Source organism: Lycorma delicatula, chromosome 6 (genome assembly GCF_047948215.1).
Source record: "Lycorma delicatula isolate Av1 chromosome 6, ASM4794821v1, whole genome shotgun sequence".
NCBI classification, from domain to species: Eukaryota; Metazoa; Arthropoda; class Insecta; order Hemiptera; family Fulgoridae; genus Lycorma; species Lycorma delicatula.
Window position 1 is genome coordinate 121907182 of NC_134460.1, and position 20723 is coordinate 121927904.

General features: G+C 29.0%; 1 protein-coding gene across 1 annotated transcript in view; it reads left to right on the forward strand.

Annotated features, from left to right (window-relative positions):
* The window catches only part of p130CAS (Serine_rich_CAS and FAT-like_CAS_C domain-containing protein p130CAS), a 158827-nt gene that overhangs the window by 129704 nt on the left and 8400 nt on the right, over window positions 1-20723 (forward strand). The window contains exons 4-6 of the mRNA XM_075368464.1: window positions 6830-6953; window positions 8106-8491; window positions 16390-16663. Of these exons, the coding sequence (XP_075224579.1) occupies window positions 6830-6953; window positions 8106-8491; window positions 16390-16663 (784 nt within the window). The remainder of the gene's footprint in view (window positions 1-6829; window positions 6954-8105; window positions 8492-16389; window positions 16664-20723) is intronic.

A 20723-nucleotide genomic window follows, 5' to 3' on the forward strand; every position in this document is an offset into this window, starting at 1 on the left:
AACGGAAATTTTGACCATCCCTGAATCCATTTTGATTAGTTTCGATGTGACATCTGTATGTATGTATGTGCATATGTGTCTCGCATAACTCAAAAAAGATTAGCTGTAGGATGTTGACAGTTTGGATTTAGGACTGTTGTGACATCTAATTGTGCACCTTCCCTTTTGATTGCAATCGACTGAACCAAAAGTGTCCAAAAAACCCAAAATCCAAAAAAAATATGAATTTTGGACTTTTTCTTAACTGCAGTAATAAGTTCTCATTGAAAACTTTTCAAAAAATAAGTGGTACTTATTTTCATTGGTTCCAGAATTATTGGCAAATAAAATTTTAATTATTGAAGTATTTGGATCTTACAAGGCACATCGATTCAAATCAGACTCAAGTCCTTTTTTTAACTTTTTTTTTTAATTGAAATAATTGATTTATTAATAATTATTAGCTTCTGATTGTAAAAAAAAATACTATAAATAATTCAATAACAATTAAATAAAAAAATAAAAAATATCAGAAATTATTAATGAATTAAGTTTTATGTACTTCTCACTATAAAAAAAATATGTATATGTAAATTAATAGACGTTCAAGGAAGTCATGTGGTGTCCACATCAGATTTCAGAACTCAGATTTTTAAAACTTGTTGTTATGGCACGTAATGTCCCCAAGTTGTTATAAAATCACAAATTTGGTCCAAAATTGTTGTGCGATATTAATAGGTGTCTTAGGTGTTCTTGTTTAAATTATTATTATAATTTTTGACTAGAGTACAAACATCTAACATTTAAAGAAGAAATAAAAATACTTATAATTTTGTGTTATCTATAAAGTGTTTTGTATGTTAGTAATAAATTTCAACCGATACAGTTATCTTCCATTTTATTGCTTTTTTTTAAAAAAAAAAGAAGATTTTTTATCTTTATCTAGAAGTTGTTTCTGTGCAGTCATGCATACATATAAGATTACTTAGAAAGTTTGCTTACATGTTAGTATGCAAAAACTCACTTATAAATGTACATAAATATACACGTACATATGTATGAAAAACATGTTTAACACCAGTCCATGTATTCGTGTTCATGTTTTTGAAAATAAATTGTCATTTATTTTTTGATAATTTTTAATGAAGTTTTCTCGTATAGAAAAAGTTTTACCTAAAAATTTACAATATTCTATAGGTTTTTATTAACACTTTTTTACCTGTCTGAGATAGACTGTTAAAAGTTAAGTATGTATTTCTTGTTATATTACTAATGTTACATAATGTGACAGGGATTTGACTTTAGTTTGTTTGATAGTCTAATTAAAAAATAAAATAATTAATTTATGAATAAATAAATGATGTAATAAATAGATTTTTCTTTTAAAATAAAAGATATTCTATTTAAAATATTCTTTTTAAATAAAAATAAAACTGATTTTAAAAAAGTCTTTAAAATTAAAAAAAAAAAAGTCATACGACCTGACTTAGTCTTATGCTGACACCGAAACACATGATCCATGACAACTGTAACTTTCTGGTAGTGTTCAAACAGGACGAGCTTAATCTAGCGCATGTGTATAAGGACCACGTAAGTACTGACATGTCTTTTGACGACTTTAAATTTGTTTGCTCCACTGTTTGGAACAATGACCCTCATGGCTTTATGGTTACAGATAAAAAAAGTGAGTTGAACAGAATATTGGATCGGTTTCAACACATTCATCATAAATATTTTCTTTTTTTTCTTTTTCTGTTTAGCCTCCGGAACCGCAGTCAAGTATTACTTCAGAGGATGAATGAGGATGTTATGTATGAGTATAAATGAAGTGTTGTCTTGTACAGTCTCAGGTCGACCATTTCTGAGATATGTGGTTAATTGAAAACCCAACCACCAAAGAACACCGGTAACCATGATCATCACAAATATTAGTTATCAATAACAGACCTCGTTGCACCGATAACAGACCCTGTTGCAGCGTTATTGGCATACGTTGATAATCATAATATATTATTACCACAGCGTAGATTGTTTTAATAATATATACTGTGTTGATCACGATGAAGGATGAAAAACTGAAATTAGAATTGGCTAGATTGCATGAATCGTTCAAACGTAAAAATATACAGTCATTGTCAACGATTTAGCTGAAGCCGATGTCTAAATTGTTCAAACCCCTTACCAAACCGTTAGAGGAAATCAAAGAAACGTTAGGTAAGAAGGAAACTTGGATTGGTAATATCTTGGATCAGATAGAATCAACTACATGACCGGTAGTATCTATCCCATTGACTAGTAAGGAAGAAGGATTACACGGTGATGGGATGGAAGACAAAAGCATGTCTAATAACGAGACTAGAAATATAGATAATGTAGGTGAAAGGAAAAGTGATCGTAGAAAAGAATCAAATGACACATTACACATTAAACTTCCTATGATGTATACTCAATACTCGTGAATTTAAAATGTTAGACCCTGTGTTTGGGGTCAAGAATTTTAATGGCTATTGGTACATGGAAAGAAGCCGGTCAGCTTTGATCAAGATGGAATGCATATCGATGAACAAATGTTTAAACTCATGCCTGGATTGCTGTAACTGTTATTCTACAAAAACCCTGACTTAAAGTCGGGGGATGAGTCATATAAAAGCTACATGCAAATCTATCTATGCCAACGATTTCATTGCCATAGTAGAGGAGTTGAAAGAGCATGGTATCACTTAAGTGACTACACCATCACTGATGGTCGTTATAGTACATTGATTTTATTTTTATTTTCTTACAAATGTAGGAGATGCCCAAATTAAAGATTGGTAGTGGTGGCAGTAATCGCAAACAAGGTAAGGCTTGTCACAGTTCACTAGGTCTCGGCTTTGTTTTGACCCCGAACGGTGATTATGTCATGAAAAGATGCAGATTTTGTGACGTCAGCGATTCTGATAAACTGGAAGGTGCCGTAAATTTCCCATGGGTAGATATTATGTTTGCTGAATACGAGAAAGGGATGAACAAACGATTCGATGATATGAACACTTCGACTGACAAAATAAAAACTGTGATGTTAGCACTCAATTGCAGGTTAAAGAAAGTGGAAGAGAAAAAGAAAGATTTCATGAATGACATTATGTTACATGTATCAGAATCAATCGAATATGTAAACAAACTATCCCAGTCGATTGACGATATGAGATACACAGTTATCATTAAATTAAGTTTACAGGAAGTGGAAAAGAAAATTGAAGATTTCATGAATGACTTTAAGCTGTATGTATCGGAAGAGATCAGAGAACATGATGTCAATAAGAAAAAAGCAAAGACAATTAGGGAGGGAACGAGTGGGAAGAACATACACCATGATAATTTCATTTCGATGATACAATGGTAATTTCAAAATTGGTTAATAAAAAGCGCGGTTCACAGCTAATACTAATAACATTGATGAATAGGTCGGTGAAGAAGAAGCGAAAAACCACGACTAGGAAAAAGGTTGTGGAATCTTGTCATCGTAAGGCAGTCTTGTCGGTACTGTAGTGAATAGAGCTACGGATTATCGACCGGTAGAAGCTCACGTACCAGCTATCAGTACTGCGGTCCTGGCACCAATCTGGAGAACAGATTAAGAAGAGGTGATCCTAAGTTGGATCGGGCATAAAAACTGCACGACAACATTTATGCTAAATACAAAGATAACGCGGCCAGAGCTAAAGCTGCTAAAGAGAAACCGAAAGGACTTTTTTTTGTCGATGTTGCAAAGAAATACCACATACGTCCACAGTGGACGTACGTGGTATTGCCCACCTGCGCAAGCATGGATAGATGGTGACTCCACTGAAGGTTGTCCCTCGCCACTCCCCACTTCCGACTCTTGACGCTGCTTCTAACATCTGCATTATTCTGGACTGTTTTAGTTCACTGCTTCAACTAATTAACTACAGTTTAATCAATAATTTAGATAACCTAATGACTTACTGACTGTATTCACATGGCTAGTATTCACACACTATGTCGCTGTCTACCTTTTTTTGTACATTGGTACCACTCGCTACTTGCTCAGAGGCTACCAGAGTCTCCACGCTTCATCACTACCACCCATCCTTATAAACAGAAGAGCGGCTACTCCATGAGGGGCTGTCTTTCACCCCCTTGCAAAACCCAACCTGGCCCCTTGCAAAACCCAACCCAATCGGGGCTTCATTGTGTATTCAACTCACTTGTCGTCTAACTATCCTTGCCTCATCATTTTCTTTTCGGCAAAGTGTTTACCACTAGACCAACCCAGTGGACTTAAATAAATTTTAAAATTTAATTTTTTTATATTTAAACATGCTTATTTGTAGAACCTAATTTAAAGGAGACATGGCAATTTATTTCAGTAAATATAAATATATCCATTGTGTAGCTTTTAATCATCTGATTCTTTACAGAAGTGATGTCATATATGCTTTATAAAGTATATTTTTTGTTTTATTATAGTATCACATTTTGGCAATGTTATATTTAAAAATTTTCTATTCATTTTTAACATTGATACATTTTTAATTCTTAGGAAAACTACTGAGACTTGTTTCTGTGATCTCATAACAATCTTTCATAATATATGACACCATATTTTGTTTAATGGTAAAATAATTTAATAGATATTTTATACTTTTAAATTCAAATGTAAAACTATACAGCTCCCTATGGGCCCTATATCAAGAAACCTTAACTAGACATTTGAGAATTAAGAATATCAAGCAGATCAAATAATCAATAAAAAGTAAATAAATAAATAAAATAAAAGATTGCTATATAAACTGCATTAAATTTTATTTTCTTTAATTTTATTTGTTGATATTTTTATCAAAATTGATTCTCAGGTGTAAATAATAAATAAGATCTTTGGGGGCAAAGAAATTTATTAAAATAATAAAATTTTTCTATTAAAGTTGTTTCAAATTTTATATTTGCTTCAGATTTTGTTTGATAAAATTCATCCTCAAAGTTTAAAAAAAAATTGTACCAAGAGAGTACATTAGAGGGCACATGTTTTATACAAAACTTGTTTGAGATTTTATTTTTTTAAAAATTTGACATCCTTTAAATATTTTGTTAGAATGAATCTTCAATTAGTTAATCAAAAAATTTTCTACCAAAAAAGTGAATTGGCATCCATCCAGTAACAAATTCATTTTTATCTAAACTTTACTTCAACATTTATCCAATATTCTGGCGTGTTTTCATTTTGTTCCCAGGTTTGCTTTTGATAGTACAGTGTGAATGAATAACATAATTCAATTTTTTATTCACAAACTGGCAGGATCCTCTGTATGTATTTGATTACTTTCCAGATTTATTATTTCCGGTCTATATATTCTGAATTAACTGGTGTATTTCAGTTGCTTAGGATTTGATATGAAGTTTAAATATGCTGCTAGTAATTGTATATGTATTTGTTTATGAATAATATAAAGCTTAATAAGTTAAAAAATCAAGGGTTATTTTATTTTACTTTCCAATCATGCTTCTGTTAAACAATATAATATTATTTCAATGCTGTTATTTGATTAACAGTAACTTTTTCTTTGTTTCAATATTTCATAAATGTGACTGCTTGAGCCTGTTATTTTTTTAATTTATCTCGGTATAAATTATTGGATATTTTAAACACATATTGTTTCAATAATACCATCTTCATGGCATCAATAATGATGCATCTTGGCAAACTATAAGGACCACCATATTTGTTGGCTAAGTAAACAGTTATTAAATTTCTCTGCTTAGTGACTGTTGTAGATCCTTTAAGCTTAACATTTGCAGATCCTTTGAAATTGAAATTTCAGCCTCTGAATAGAAATTCTATATTGTAATTGGTGCAGTTGTTGTTTTTCAATAATTTTTTTTATAAGTATATACAGCTGATTGACTTTAGTAAATTTTTATAATTAACTATTGAAATTAATTCTTTAGTGAAAGCGAAACTTGTTTGGATTTAATTTTATTTGTAAGTATCAGCTTAAATAATTATATTATTTTAGTAACAGGTTTGTTTTTTCTATTAAACCTTTTGGCAACTTACGAAATATTTTCATATTGTATCCTTTTTTAATATAGATTTAAATAAATGTTTTCTGTTATTTTAATGGTTCTATATCACTGTAGCGGTGTATATATATATATATAAAACACTACTTCGTGTGTACTGTAGTCCGCTTTGAAATTACTTGTGAGAAATATTAAACTGTTGCCATTTTGATAGGGTTGTTGTAGCCCAGACTTTTTGTCAAAATTTTTGTTTTTCAATGTATTAAAGATTATCTGCCACAAATCATCCACCCTTTCAGTTAAAAGTTTTTAAGTATCCTCCTCCTGTGGGAGTCCACCAGGGGGCTTGGTATGGGGCTTACCAAAAAAATAGATCATTTTGAGGGAGGTGCGTTTGCTAATTTTCATTATTTTATGTTTACCATTTGATAAGTTATTTAAGAGTTTTCCATGCTTTATTAAAATCCTGTGTAGAAGTTACATGTATATATTTATTAGGGGTTCCAGATAAAAATGTTATAAAGACAAAGAAAGCGAAGATCTTTGAGGTTATCATTTATTATTTCTATTATTATTTTTTTATTGTGTACAAATTTGTGAATTTTTGTGACTAGTTGTGATTCCATCATTCCTCTAATTAAAAATGTGTATTAGATTTTGGATTCTTTCTTCCACTAATTTATAAAAATATATTTTGGTAATTTTTTTTTGTTTGAATAAATAGAAATTTGCAATTATATTTTACTATGTTTGATTATTTTTTGTACTGGTCCTCCTGTCTCAAGTTTAATAATGTAATGAAACAAGATTTTAAAATTTTTTTCAGGTTTTAACACCACAAAAATTTGGAGATGTTTACTTATACGATTTGCCACCAAACAGGAATTCAAGTCAGGCACGGTATGATGTTCCTCCAACCACACATATTGCCGTTGTTGATAATAATCAAGGTAAAATGATTTTTTTTTCATCATTATTCCATTAGTTTGATCTATTCCTCTTTACTTTTTATTTTTTCAACCTACCACCTATATTATACATTTTCATGTTTTATATATCGCAATATTTCTTCAGATAAACTCTATTTTTTATCTTTTACAGTTTATCATTCAATTTTTTTTACAACTATTAACTAACTCTGAATGCTGTAGTGTATGGTTTACCAACCTTTTTTTTCTTATTACTTAGTGCTTTTACATTTAATTTTAATATCTATTTATTTTTTAATTTATAAACTTATTGTCTCTTCAATGGAAGACAAGTCACCAAGAAGAGAGGAAATTGTGCTTTGTAAATTATGTTTGGGGCGTACGTTAATCATGGATTCCTCTTATTTTCTGGTGATCCTTTAATATGCCTCTTCGTTAACTTCCATGTAAACATATGTCATATTATTCATGATTCTTGATTGTGAGAATTACACAGCATTGTCTCTTAGGTTTAAATTGGCATACAGTTATTCTGAATGAATGATGCTGTAGCCGCAATTTAAAAAGTTTTCTTTTCTGTTCATGTTCAAAAATTTTTTTGTTAGTGGCTGTCCCTTTTCAACTTTTAGTCGCTTCATTAATTATTATTGTATTTAAAAAGGGTGGTATTCTTAAGTACTATACTGTGGAAACGTTTTTTTTTTGTTTTTTATTCTTTTTAATGTTAATTCAGATTTTTTGAATGATTTTTGTAGTTTAGAGACATTCTGTTGTGTGTGTGGCATTCTGTTGTTTGTGCTTTTCAGCCGATTATAATCTGGTTTTTCAACTAAATTTCATATAAGTTTTATAAATTTTTTATCACTATGTTCGATATCAAAAATTTATTTTCTGTATGGATACTTTTAGACTTGTTCAGTGATCAGATTATTGGTTTGGTAGTTATCCACTGAATTTTAGATACTGATTTCTAGTAAGAATTTGGATTTTTTTTATTTTTTTTTTATTTCATCCAACAAATACTCATTAAAATATGTGTAAGAGCATGCTTGAGGTCATAATAATAAATGAATGAAATTCTTTGATCTTTATAATATCATAAATAATATTGTAGTGTATGTTTGATGTGAATTGATATGTTTAATTTATTGTTTGTTCTTTTTTCTGTTATAGGAAGACTGTCTCGACCGAGTAGTGGTGGCAGTGTTAGTGGAGGTGATTTTTATGATGTTCCTCGTACACCTGTACCGGTTAGTACATTAACAGGAACTTGTGGAACTGATGTTTTGCCGTCTTATGATATGCCAAGATCCACACCTGTACCACATTGTGAGTTAGGAGATAGTTATGATGTTCCACGACCTCTCGGTCCATCTGCATTAACACCATCTTCATCGCTTAGTTCCCTTACGACTGATTCGATGTCTGGTTCTAATAGATCAAGTCTTGCACCTGAATATGATGTTCCAAAGTCATCTCGACCTCCAACAATTACTACTATAACACCACAACAAATTCAACAGCCACTACAAACACAACCTCAGCAGCATATACAGCAGGTAAAAAGATTGAGTAATGTATTGGCTTTTCACTAAATTCGGTCTTATATTAGCAAAAATAAATAAATAGATGAATAAGTTTCAGATAGAGCTTAACAGATCTGCTTTTAACAATATCAGTATTAATTTTGTTAAATTTCCAATATTTATAATAACACTGATGTAATTATCAAAATCCTGTTAGATATAATTGGAATCCTTTTTAATTTCTCTTTTTTATGAATTTTACTTATAATTATATTTTCACAAAATTAAATTTTTCAGTTTATTTTGTGATTTTGTTCTATAATTCTTATCTTCATGACAGACTGGTCTTCTCAACCACTCATCCGGAAGGAGCTCCCTCGGTTTGAATCCCAGCAGGAATAGCAATTTTGTACTTCAAAATTTCCACATTTTACCATGCAAAAGCTTCAAACTAATGGGATTAATGAAAAAAAATTGAACATTAAAAGATCTAGCCTCATTGTAAAATATAGTAACAAATGAATAAACAATTTTAGAGAAATAATAGAATTCTTTTTAAAGAAAAAGCAATGATGATTTAACTGCATAAAAAAAGAAAGGACTTGCTTATTTCATTTTTCTTGATATATATATATATATATATATATATATATATATATATAAAACATAATTTAAAAAACATATAAAACAATAAAACATATATAAAAAAAAAACAAATTAACATATTTTTATAACTTTTTTATTATTTCTCTGTATTGATAAATTGTATTTAAATTCTATTAAAATAAACTACCTGGTACAGAATACTGAGGTAAGACGTATCTTACCCTATTTTACCATGATAGTATTTTCATGGGATCATAATAAAAATTAAAAATAAAAGTAATGGAAATTGTATATTGATTTATATAAGTGCTGCTATCTGTTGCAGTTTTTATATGTAATAACTTTTAGCTGCATTTATATAAATTAATACGCAGTTTTCATAGTATTTTTATTTTTAATGTATAACAGAACAGCAGATCATACTTACATATTATTTCATCAGTATTCCTAACTGTTGTTAACAACGAATTAAACATTTTTTACACGTTTTTTTTATAAATTGATTTTTGATTTTTTTTCAATAAAATATTTAAATTTTATGTAATTTTACATACTATGTAATTATTATCCATGACTTTTACATTTTTTTATATGTTTTTTGTTCTCAAAAAGTTTAGTTAACAGGGTATGGTAAACACAAAACCTATGCACTGGTCTTCTGAACAACTGTACTTTATGTACGAACAATCGTTGCATTGTGAAAATTTTTACACATATTATGAATTTATTTTTATGTATACTTTTGCACGCATGTGCACATGCTTGTGTAAATGCTACTACTTAGAGAAATCTCTAAGTATTTGTATGAATACAACTTGATTTAAGCTCATTTGAATTGAAATTGTTTTATTTATCATACTCTTGACCTTTTCATTCTTCTCTTTTAAATATGACAGTCTCAACTGTTGAGTGTGAATTTTTAAATTACAGGTGAGCCATAGTTTAAAACAACCTGCTGATTTTTAAGTATGCATACTATCTGTAAACAGCAAAGATCCCATAATACTAATATTAAAATAAATCTCTAATGACTGCAGATGATATAAATTGTCTATCAACTAAAGTTTTAAACTAACTGCTGAAAATGTTGTACGTAACTACTTTAGTATAAATGATGTTTGTTGTTGAAAATTTTTGATAAATCTATTAATGAGAATATTTTATAATGTGTTTTTATAGAATTTCATAGAAATTTAAGTAAGAAGTGTAGGTATGGAAAAAATAGTATTATTTAAAAATGCTGATTGTTAACACAAGATCTAACAGTATAAATAAGTGAACTACTTCTGGTGTACAAACAAGATTTTACATGATGTTTCATTACTATAAAAATTTGATTGTGATTGAGCTTTTAGTTTTTAACAGCCTAGAGTGATTCATTGCTTGAAATAGTTACAATCAGAGTAATTGTTAAATGCATGACACAACAACAGATCATACTTGTGTGTAATTTAATCGGAATTCCTCACTGTTGTTAAACATGATTTTTAAATTTTTTATACATTTTTTGATCTTTGATTTTTTTTTTGTTTAATAAAAATGTATTAATTTATTAAATTGCATAGTATGTTATTTTACATACTATGCTAAGGTTTGAAGTTAATTTTTGTAATAGTGACTAAGGTACAGGCTCAGTAGGAAGTTTCTAGTATTCTCATTATTATAGTTTTCCATAAAAAAAAGTATTGTAACAAATTTTTAAAATATATAAATCTTCATTAAAATTTGTTGACTTAAAAGAAAAAAGTATATTTCAGTTTATGAGAGAAACTTGCTTCTCTCTCATATTTTAAATTTTATACTGTCCATTAATCTTGTAAATAATACAATTGGGTATATTAAAAAAGTACAATATAATTTTATTGGCTATTGGTTATAATGGACCCAATTCCCAATTATTAGTTCCTATTAGTATTGGTATCTAATTCCAACATAATTTTACTCAGTTACAGAAAGAGATATATACAGCAAACTTGTGAGTGTTTATATATGTTTGTTACTACTTATGATAATCGTACTTCTGTTTCGCTTTCTAGATACATAAGATTAATCATTAATTTTGAAAATTATCATATTAATCATGTAATTCTCTGTTTCAAAACTGGTGCCCTTTAATATTTATGAGTATTATCACTCCTTTCGTGTTTCTTCAAAATTAAATATGAAGGTTGTTTAGTCATTAAATAGATAAATGACTGTAGGAAAATTGTTATTTATTCATTGATAATGCAAGTAACACTACATTTAGGCACTTGTCCCATTCTTTTGTGAGCTTTCTTATTCCAATTATATAAAAAAATTGTTCACTCCGGTATCCAGTCCATTACCTTGGTATACCTTTCTTGTACCATATTGTTGATCTGTTCATTGTTGCTGAACTTGGTGCCACGTAAAAATTCTTTAAGAGGATCAAACAAAAAAAATCTTATGTGAAAGATCAGGACTATAACATGAATGTGGCATCCCCCCAACATGACTTTTTAATAGCTTCCCTGTGTTGAGTAGTACGGGGTCAGATGTTATTATACAGAAAAAGTATACCTTTTGAGAGAAAACCAGAATGTTTCTTTCTTATTATGGGTTTTAGTTTAGTTTCTAGTATGTCACAGTTAATAATACTCGCTGTTAATTGTATGTGATCTTCCAAATAATTGCAACAAACTGGGCTTTTATAGTCCTAACCAGTAGCAACATGAGTCTTGATTTTTTCCTGGTGGGCAAACTGAGATTTTTCTATTTTATACACTGATATTTGGATTCTGGTTCAAAATAATGAATCCAAGTTTCATCATGAATTACTATACGATCAAAAAAGCATTACCTTCTGCTAAAAACCATCATTAAGTTCCATACAGGTGTGATTTCAGTTGCCTTTATGACTTGGAAAAATAAATTCCAGCAGTTTCCCATATTTTTATGTGTCAGTCCTTTCAAATAAGCTCTTTAATGCAATTTTTCAAAGCTTCAATTGAAACTTCTACTGGTTCTCTGTTTAAAAAAATCAGTGACACTTGTTCTACTCGATTTAAACTGCTTGATCACTTTTAAAAATTTTTGTATAGTTAATACACTTTTTATCATGTTATTAACATCCATGAGAGAATTTCATCTGGTTTATGTCTTCGGAAAATAAAAATCTTATTATAGCACAGTGGTCTTCCATGGTGAAATTTCAAGCAGAGGTGATATTTTGAAAACAAAAGAGGTGAAAATAATGAAAATTCTTTTCAAATAGATGATATTTTCTATGCCAGGGTTACCAACTTAAACATTAGACAGTCTTTGTTTATTTTATTAAACAGTTTTCCACTGTAGCTTTTTGTTTTGTAATAGTTAAATGACTTGTATCTGTTTTTGATATTCTATATTGTGGCATTCTTTTGTTTTTATTATTCATGTAGAAATAATCTTTCTGGTTGTTATTATTTATAACAATTAAAAAAAGAAGACTTCTGGTCTGGAAAAAGTATATAACTTTGACTGTTATTCTTCTTATATAAAGAAAATGTATAATTTGTATGTGTTGAAGATTGAAAAAATATTTCAAAATGGAAACTTTAGAAAATTATGTATAAAAAAATTTTGGTTAGAAAAATCTTCTTGAAAAAATTTTGTCTAATATTCATTCATTCTTACAAAAAACTAATTTACGGATTATCCTCATTATATACTTTTATTTAACTTGTTCTGTGTACTGTGTCACATGACGGAATGGTCAGACTTTTGTCAACAATATTTAATCTATTTCCAGATGAGATAGAAGGCTAAAATTTTGCACATATGCTTATTGTGAAAGACAATGCATTGTGATAAAAAATTCCATAAAAAAATCGCTTTTCATAGAAAATTTGTTGTTTTTACATAACAGAAATTCAAACAACCATGCATGCATACGAAAGACTTCAATACAAGAGTACCAATCGGCTGTGGTTTCTGGTACACAAGAAAATGAGTAGTCTATAATGTGAAGATGAGTTATATATGGATAGCTGTTAACTAATGTCAGTGAACCCCTGCTATTAAATTTATGCATAAATTTGTTCGAGTCGATTATTAATCTTGCTACATCATTATATTACAGAAGAAATCTAACTACGATTTTATACAGTGGTGTAGAGATAAGAAATTATTTATACAATATGTTTAAAAGTAACAAATTTATACATTTCCCTGAAATTGTGTCCAAGAAGTTTCATAATAATGCACATCTAATTGAGACTAAAAAGTATAAAATAAAATTTAATTTTAAAAACATGCTTTCATTTAACTAATGAAAAAAGTACAAAAAAAGTACCAAAATTTTTACTATTTGAAAATTTTTAATTAAAGTATAAATTGTTTGGAAAACTTTTCCAGTATAAATATATTTAAAGATGCACTAAAAATGATAAATAACTTCACTTTCATGAAAATCAAAATAAATGTTTATAATAAACTCTTTAGATTCAAATAGTGTTTTATATTGATAATGATGATTTTGAGTATAAATCTGTTTTCTATTCATAGTAATGAATGTACTTTTATGTGAACATTTATTTATTGCATCTCAGCTACATTTAATTATAATAACGCAAATTAAATGAATTTATTAACAAAATTCCTTTACATTTTATATTATAAATAATAAAAGCGAGGGGTGGGCATTGTATTATATTTTATTTTATAATCATTTGAAAAGAAAACAGTGAATAGAAAACAAATTTATAGATCATCATTATTAGTATAAAATGTTATTTGAATTTAATGAAAGAATGTATTATAAACATTTATTCTTGATTTAATATGAAAATGAAATTATTTTTCATTTTTTAGTGAATCTTTAAATTTATTTGTACTGGAAAAGTTTTCCAAACAATTTATAATTTAATACAGTAATTTCCAAATAGTGAAATTTAGATATTTTTTTTTTGTAATTTTTTCATTTGTTAAATAACAGTATTTAAAAACTTTTTTTATTAGATGTCAGTATATTTCCTGATTTACTTTTTTTTAAGGATGATAAAATTATTTGTTGATGCGTAATGATTTTTTTTTTTTATTTACATTGTGACTACCCATTTTTTTTTTATATTAAAGATGAAAATTTTAAGAAGTAATAATGTATGACATTTGTTCAACACATTTGAGATTATTATATCAGTCTCTGTATGTATGTATGATGAGTTTCTGTATGTTAATAAGAGATAAGTAAAAATCTTATTTGGGGTGAAATAGCAAGGGGAACTTATTGTATAGCTGAGTAGGACTGGAAGTAATGTATTGAGAAATAAGGAGGGGGATTTAGGGATAGAGAATTAAATGAAATATTCATGAGGGGAGTAAATTGGTTGATTTGTACTGATTTGCAATAAAACTGTTGAATAATTACATTTTAATGAACAAATCATTGTAACAAAAAATCAACATCTTAACACATTCTGTGTGTTAAACTTAGTAATCAATGATTATTATACTGGAATACCATTCTTCATAAAAAAGGGATGGTGCATGGGTTTGTTATATGTGCTCACATTTTTATTTTAGCTGCTATTGGTGCAGAGGGGACCAATGGTGGTGCGCCAGGTGGCTGCGTGCAGTGCACAAATGATTCACTCGTTCAAACAATTATACTTCTCGAACGAATCATTTGTTCGAAAGATTTATACTTCTTGATACGAACAAGTTATCTAAAATTATATTTGTGTTTTGGTGATAAAGAAGGAAAACATTGGGGTTAGAGCTATATTAAAAAATGAAAACTCAAGAAACAGCTAAAACTGTTCAGGATTTTGAAGCTTTCATTGTAAAAGTTTTTGTTGTTGTTAGTACACTAAATTCATGAACATTATTTAGTTACAGTTGGCATAAACATTTAACAAAATCATGTGTAATGAAACATAAACCATGTAACATTTTCACTGCGGGCCGTAGGCCTGCCTCTTTTTTAGTAAGAAATAGATAATGATTGACAATTGTACAGTTTTATATCTATGATCATTATGGTTATTTTATAATTATGATTTTTTTTATTATTATGTATTGATAAGAATAAGTTTTTTCTGTTAATTTTTTAGATTTAAAAATACATATTTTTTAAGATAATTTTGAATATTATGTAAAGCAATATTAATAATACCATTTTTTTGAAAGTACACACATTATAAGAAAATAAATTCATTATAATGAATAAGTCTATAATTAACGGAGGTTGTAAGATGTAGTTGGTATGTTGAGATTGAAAGTGTCTATTCATCTTAGTTTTATTGCAGCATTAACCAACAATATTACATAATATAATTCTGCAGACCACACTTTCATAAATTATGTCAACCCATAAATAACTTAGCAACAGATAAATGTAGAAAAATGAAATTTAGCAATGTTCCTACTCAAAATGAATATATTTTTTGATGAGACCCTAGACCCTATAGTGGAGGAACTTAAAATTTTAAATGGAAAGGGTTGGGTTATAACACATCATTTTAAAGGGCATTGAAAAACAATTTTGACAAAAACTTTGAGTTACGACAATTCTAACACTAAACTGATGTTTAATATTTTTCTTGTTTTGTAAAGTGGTTGTAATGAGACCACTTATTCAAATAATTTGCATTAATTAATTTTATTTATTTATTTAATTTGTTTATATTCAAATATTCATAAAATATGGCAATATTTAAATAACTTTTCAACCGTTAAACATAAAATAATGAAATTTAGCAAATATTTCTGGCTCAAAACAGATCTATTTTTGGTATGATACTACCAAATCCCAAGCACCCTTGTGGGAGCAACTCAAACATTTTAAATGAAAGGGGTAGAGTTGTGATACATGATTTTAATGCCATCAAAAAACAACAATTTTAATGTTAAACAAAACAGTCAAGTAATCCTATCTCAAAATGATTTATTTTTTACTTATTGTTCCGGGTTTATTTTCAGTAATTTTGAAAATAGCTGTGAAAAATATAAATGGTTCCATTTTTGTTAGGATTGTTGTAATGTGAAATTTATACATATTAAAATGTTTGTTACTCATTGTCTTTAATATGATGTGTTACAATCCAACAATTTCCATTTAAAGATTTGATTTGTCCCCCACAGCGAACTTCTGATTGGTGTAGTAGTGTCATATAAAAAATTGTTTGTTTCAATATAAGATCATTTCCTAAATTTCATTTTTCTATTTTTATAACAGTTCAAAAATTATTTAAGGATTGTCATACTTTAAGAACGTCCAATATAACAATGTAAAACATTGTTCAATAAATATATATTAAATGTATTAATAGCTAATTTTATTTATTTTTTTAATAATGGATATTCGTTTCTGTATTTTTTTGTAGATATATGACATTCCTCCATCAAATCCAGTTCCTCGTGAACTACCATTAGAATTGGGATCTGCATTAGATTCACTTGCAAGGTTAGAAAGTGAAGCGACATCAGCCATATCACGATTATTAGGTTACGCCGGACCACAATGGAGGGAAAGAGATAGATTAGAACCAAAACTTATGGATATTAAGTTAGCTGTTTTACGTTTACGAACTTCATTACATGACCTTGCTGAATTTGGTGAAGGAGCTTTAGGAAATGCTGCCAAAGCAGCTGATAAAGGTTAGCAGTGTATTTGCTGTTTATTATATTGTAAATTATTTTAAATAGTGTAAGCTTCTGTTCCCAATTCGGACACCATTTTGTAAGCTTCTTATAAAACATCAAATTTAAATTATGCACAAAAATAAAATTTTAATTTTTAAAGAATTAATTTTTGATGAATAAAAAAATGAACTACTGTTGTTGGGATTTACGAAACAATCTACTAAGACTAAGCTGGCTTAGGTTGCTGTCTCAAGTTTTACAAAAAGACAGTTACAGTAACTCAACACATCAAAAAATAATACTTATAGCAATGACTAAATATACATTATTTATAAAAATAAAAAAAATGACAAACAATAAACACATTTGACTTTTAACACCCATAATTAGTCTACAAGTAATTGCAAATTTAGTAATTGCAAACACCCAATTTAAAAATCATAATAGAAGAATATACACTTGGAAAAAGCCAGGCGATACTGGAAGGTATCAGATAGATTATATCATGGTTAAGCAAAGATTTAGAAATCAACTCGTTGACTGCAAAACTTACCCTGGAGCAGACATTGATAGCGACCATAATTTGGTGATAATGAAATGTAGATTGGGGTTTAAAAACCTGAAGAAAAGTTGTCAGATGAATCGGTGGAATTTAGAGAAGCTTGAGGAAGAGGAGGTAAAGAAGATTTTTGAGGAGGACATCGCAAGAGGTCTGAGTAAAAAAGATATGGTAGAAAATGTAGAAGAAGAATGGGAGAATGTTAAAAAGGAAATTCTTAAATCAGCTGAAGCAAACTTAGGCGGAATAAAGAGAACTGGTAGAAAACCTTGGGTTTCAGACGATATATTGCAGCTGATGGATGAACGTAGAAAATATAAGAATGCTAATGATGAAGAAAGTAAAAGGAACTATCGGCAATTAAGAAATGCTATAAATAGGAAATGCAAACTGGCGAAAGAAGAGTGGATTAAAGAAAAGTGTTCAGAAGTGGAAAGAGAAATGAACATTGGTAAAATTGACGGAGCATACAGGAAAGTTAAGGAAAATTTTGGGGTACATAAATTAAAATCTAATAATGTGTTAAACAAAGATGGTACACCAATATATAATACGAAAGGTAAAGTCGATAGATGGGTGGAATATATTGAAGAGTTATACGGAGGAAATGAATTAGAAAATGGTGTTATAGAGGAAGAAGAGGAAGTTGAGGAGGATGAAATGGGAGAAACAATACTGAGATCTGAATTTAAGAGAGCATTAAAAGATTTAAATGGCAGAAAGGCTCCTGGAATAGACGGAATACCTGTAGAATTACTGCGCAGTGCAGGTGAGGAAGCGATTGATAGATTATACAAACTGGTGTGTAATATTTATGAAAAAGGGGAATTTCCGTCAGACTTCAAAAAAAGTGTTATAGTTATGATACCAAAGAAAGCAGGGGCAGATAAATGTGAAGAATACAGAACAATTAGTTTAACTAGTCATGCATCAAAAATCTTAACTAGAATTTTATACAGAAGAATTGAGAGGAGAGTGGAAGAAGTGTTAGGAGAAGACCAATTTGTTTTCAGGAAAAGTATAGGGACAAGGGAAGCAATTTTAGGCCTCAGATTAATAGTAGAAGGAAGATTAAAGAAAAACAAACCAACATACTTGGCGTTTATAGACCTAGAAAAGGCTTTCGATAACGTAGATTGGAATAAAATGTTCAGCATTTTAAAAAAATTAGGGTTCAAATACAGAGATAGAAGAACAATTGCTAACATGTACAGGAACCAAACAGCAACAATAACAATTGAAGAACATAAGAAAGAAGCCCTAATAAGAAAGGGAGTCCGACAAGGATGTTCCCTATCTCCGTTACTTTTTAATCTTTACATGGAACTAGCAGTTAATGATATTAAAGAACAATTTAGATTCGGAGTAACAGTACAAGGTGAAAAGATAAAGATGCTACGATTTGCTGATGATATAGTAATTCTAGCCGAGAGTAAAAAGGATTTAGAAGAAACAATGAATGGCATAGATGAAGTCCTACGCAAGAACTATCGCATGAAAATAAACAAGAACAAAACAAAAGTAATGAAATGTAGTAGAAATAACAAAGATGGACCACTGAATGTGAAAATAGGAGGAGAAAAGATTATGGAGGTAGAAGAATTTTGTTATTTGGGAAGTAAAATTACTAAAGATGGACGAAGCAGGAGCGATATAAAATGCCGAATAGCACAAGCTAAACGAGCCTTCAGTAAGAAATATAATTTGTTTACATCAAAAATGAATTTAAATGTCAGGAAAAGATTTTTGAAAGTGTATGTTTGGAGTGTCGCTTTATATGGAAGTGAAACTTGGACAATCGGAGTATCTGAGAAGAAAAGATTAGAAGCTTTTGAAATGTGGTGCTATAGGAGAATGTTAAAAATCAGATGGGTGGATAAAGTGACAAATGAAGAGGTATTGCGGCAAATAGATGAAGAAAGAAGCATTTGGAAGAATATAGTTAAAAGAAGAGACAGACTTATAGGCCACATACTAAGGCATCCTGGAATAGTCGCTTTAATATTGGAAGGACAGGTAGAAGGGAAAAATTGTGTAGGCAGGCCACGTTTGGAGTATGTAAAACAAATTGTTGGGGATGTAGGATGTAGAGGGTATACTGAAATGAAACGACTAGCACTAGATAGGGAATCTTGGAGAGCTGCATCAAACCAGTCAAATGACTGAAGACAAAAAAAAAAAAAAAAAAAAAAAATTAGTCTACTTGAATTCATAGAACCACTGTTATTTAAAAACTTGTACATATCAGAATTTTACAAAATATCTTATTAATACTTACAGTACTAAGGAATTGGCAATCCAAATTTAATTATAATTATAATTTTTTAACATAATTTGTCATTATAACATTTTACATTTTTAATAATAGTTTTTTTTTTTTATAGTTGACAGATAAGCAATTTTCTAATGGATCCATGAAATGTTTTAATGGAGAGACCTTTAATATTAGTTTCTCATACCTGTATATCATATAAAACATAGATTGTAAATCTCAAAAACAGTTTTTCTTTAAAATAGTCGCTGCACTCGACTCACCGCGATGAAATCCAAGACATAACTGCATCTTTCTGATGGTCTCACTGGTCTAACCCCACCACCATTTCTCAGAATTATACAGTCTGTGAGTACGTGTACGCACTCAAACGTAATGCTTTCTGTGGGAAAAGTGTCTTTTATTTGCAAGCATGATGTCATACAACAATAAAATTTTATTTTAAGAAAGAATTTGTGATAAGTAATGAATTATGCCGCGATTATCCACAATCTGTCTTTGAATAAATCAATTTAACTTATGCGTTTTAAAAATCATCCGTCAACATATTAAGAAATTTATAAAATAAAATATACAAAATACAAATAAATTAACCAATTTAATTAAGCATTACGAGCTTAATTTAGGTCAAAATTTATAGTGGTTACAATAGTCATATTTATAAACATATAAAGTTAAAAAATGTCTTATATTTGTTCATTAGTGATTAAACTGATCATATTTGTACTAGTATACTTTGGCTGTTTGTTTTTGGCAACTCAGTTTTAGACAGACATCCAGTGCACGAGGCTACGGACTGTTTTGTTTAAGGTGTTTGTTAGAGGTAACTGTCAATGTCAGTGTTTGTATAGTCAGCAAAAGAAGTGAGACACGAATTACTGTGTAATTGTGTGGGTTATTTATATTGTATATTTTATAACAGAAATGTGTTCTGTTTATATGAAATTGTAAATATGCTCCCTAAAAAATTCAACCATACTCCATAAAATTCTTTGTAGTCAAGCTAGAGAAATAGTGGCAAATGTATATGAGTTTATGAAAGAAGCATATGGAGGAAGATCTGTAATAGATGTATACAAAGTTCATGAACGCGTCACAAACCACTGGTTTTTCAAAACGATCCATTAGTGGAGTAATAAAGAGTCAAAAGAAATTGGTTAAAACACAAATATATCTTTCAGTTCTCCAGGTAAAAAACACAACATATTAAAACGAATAATGAACATTGACAATTTTGACAAATG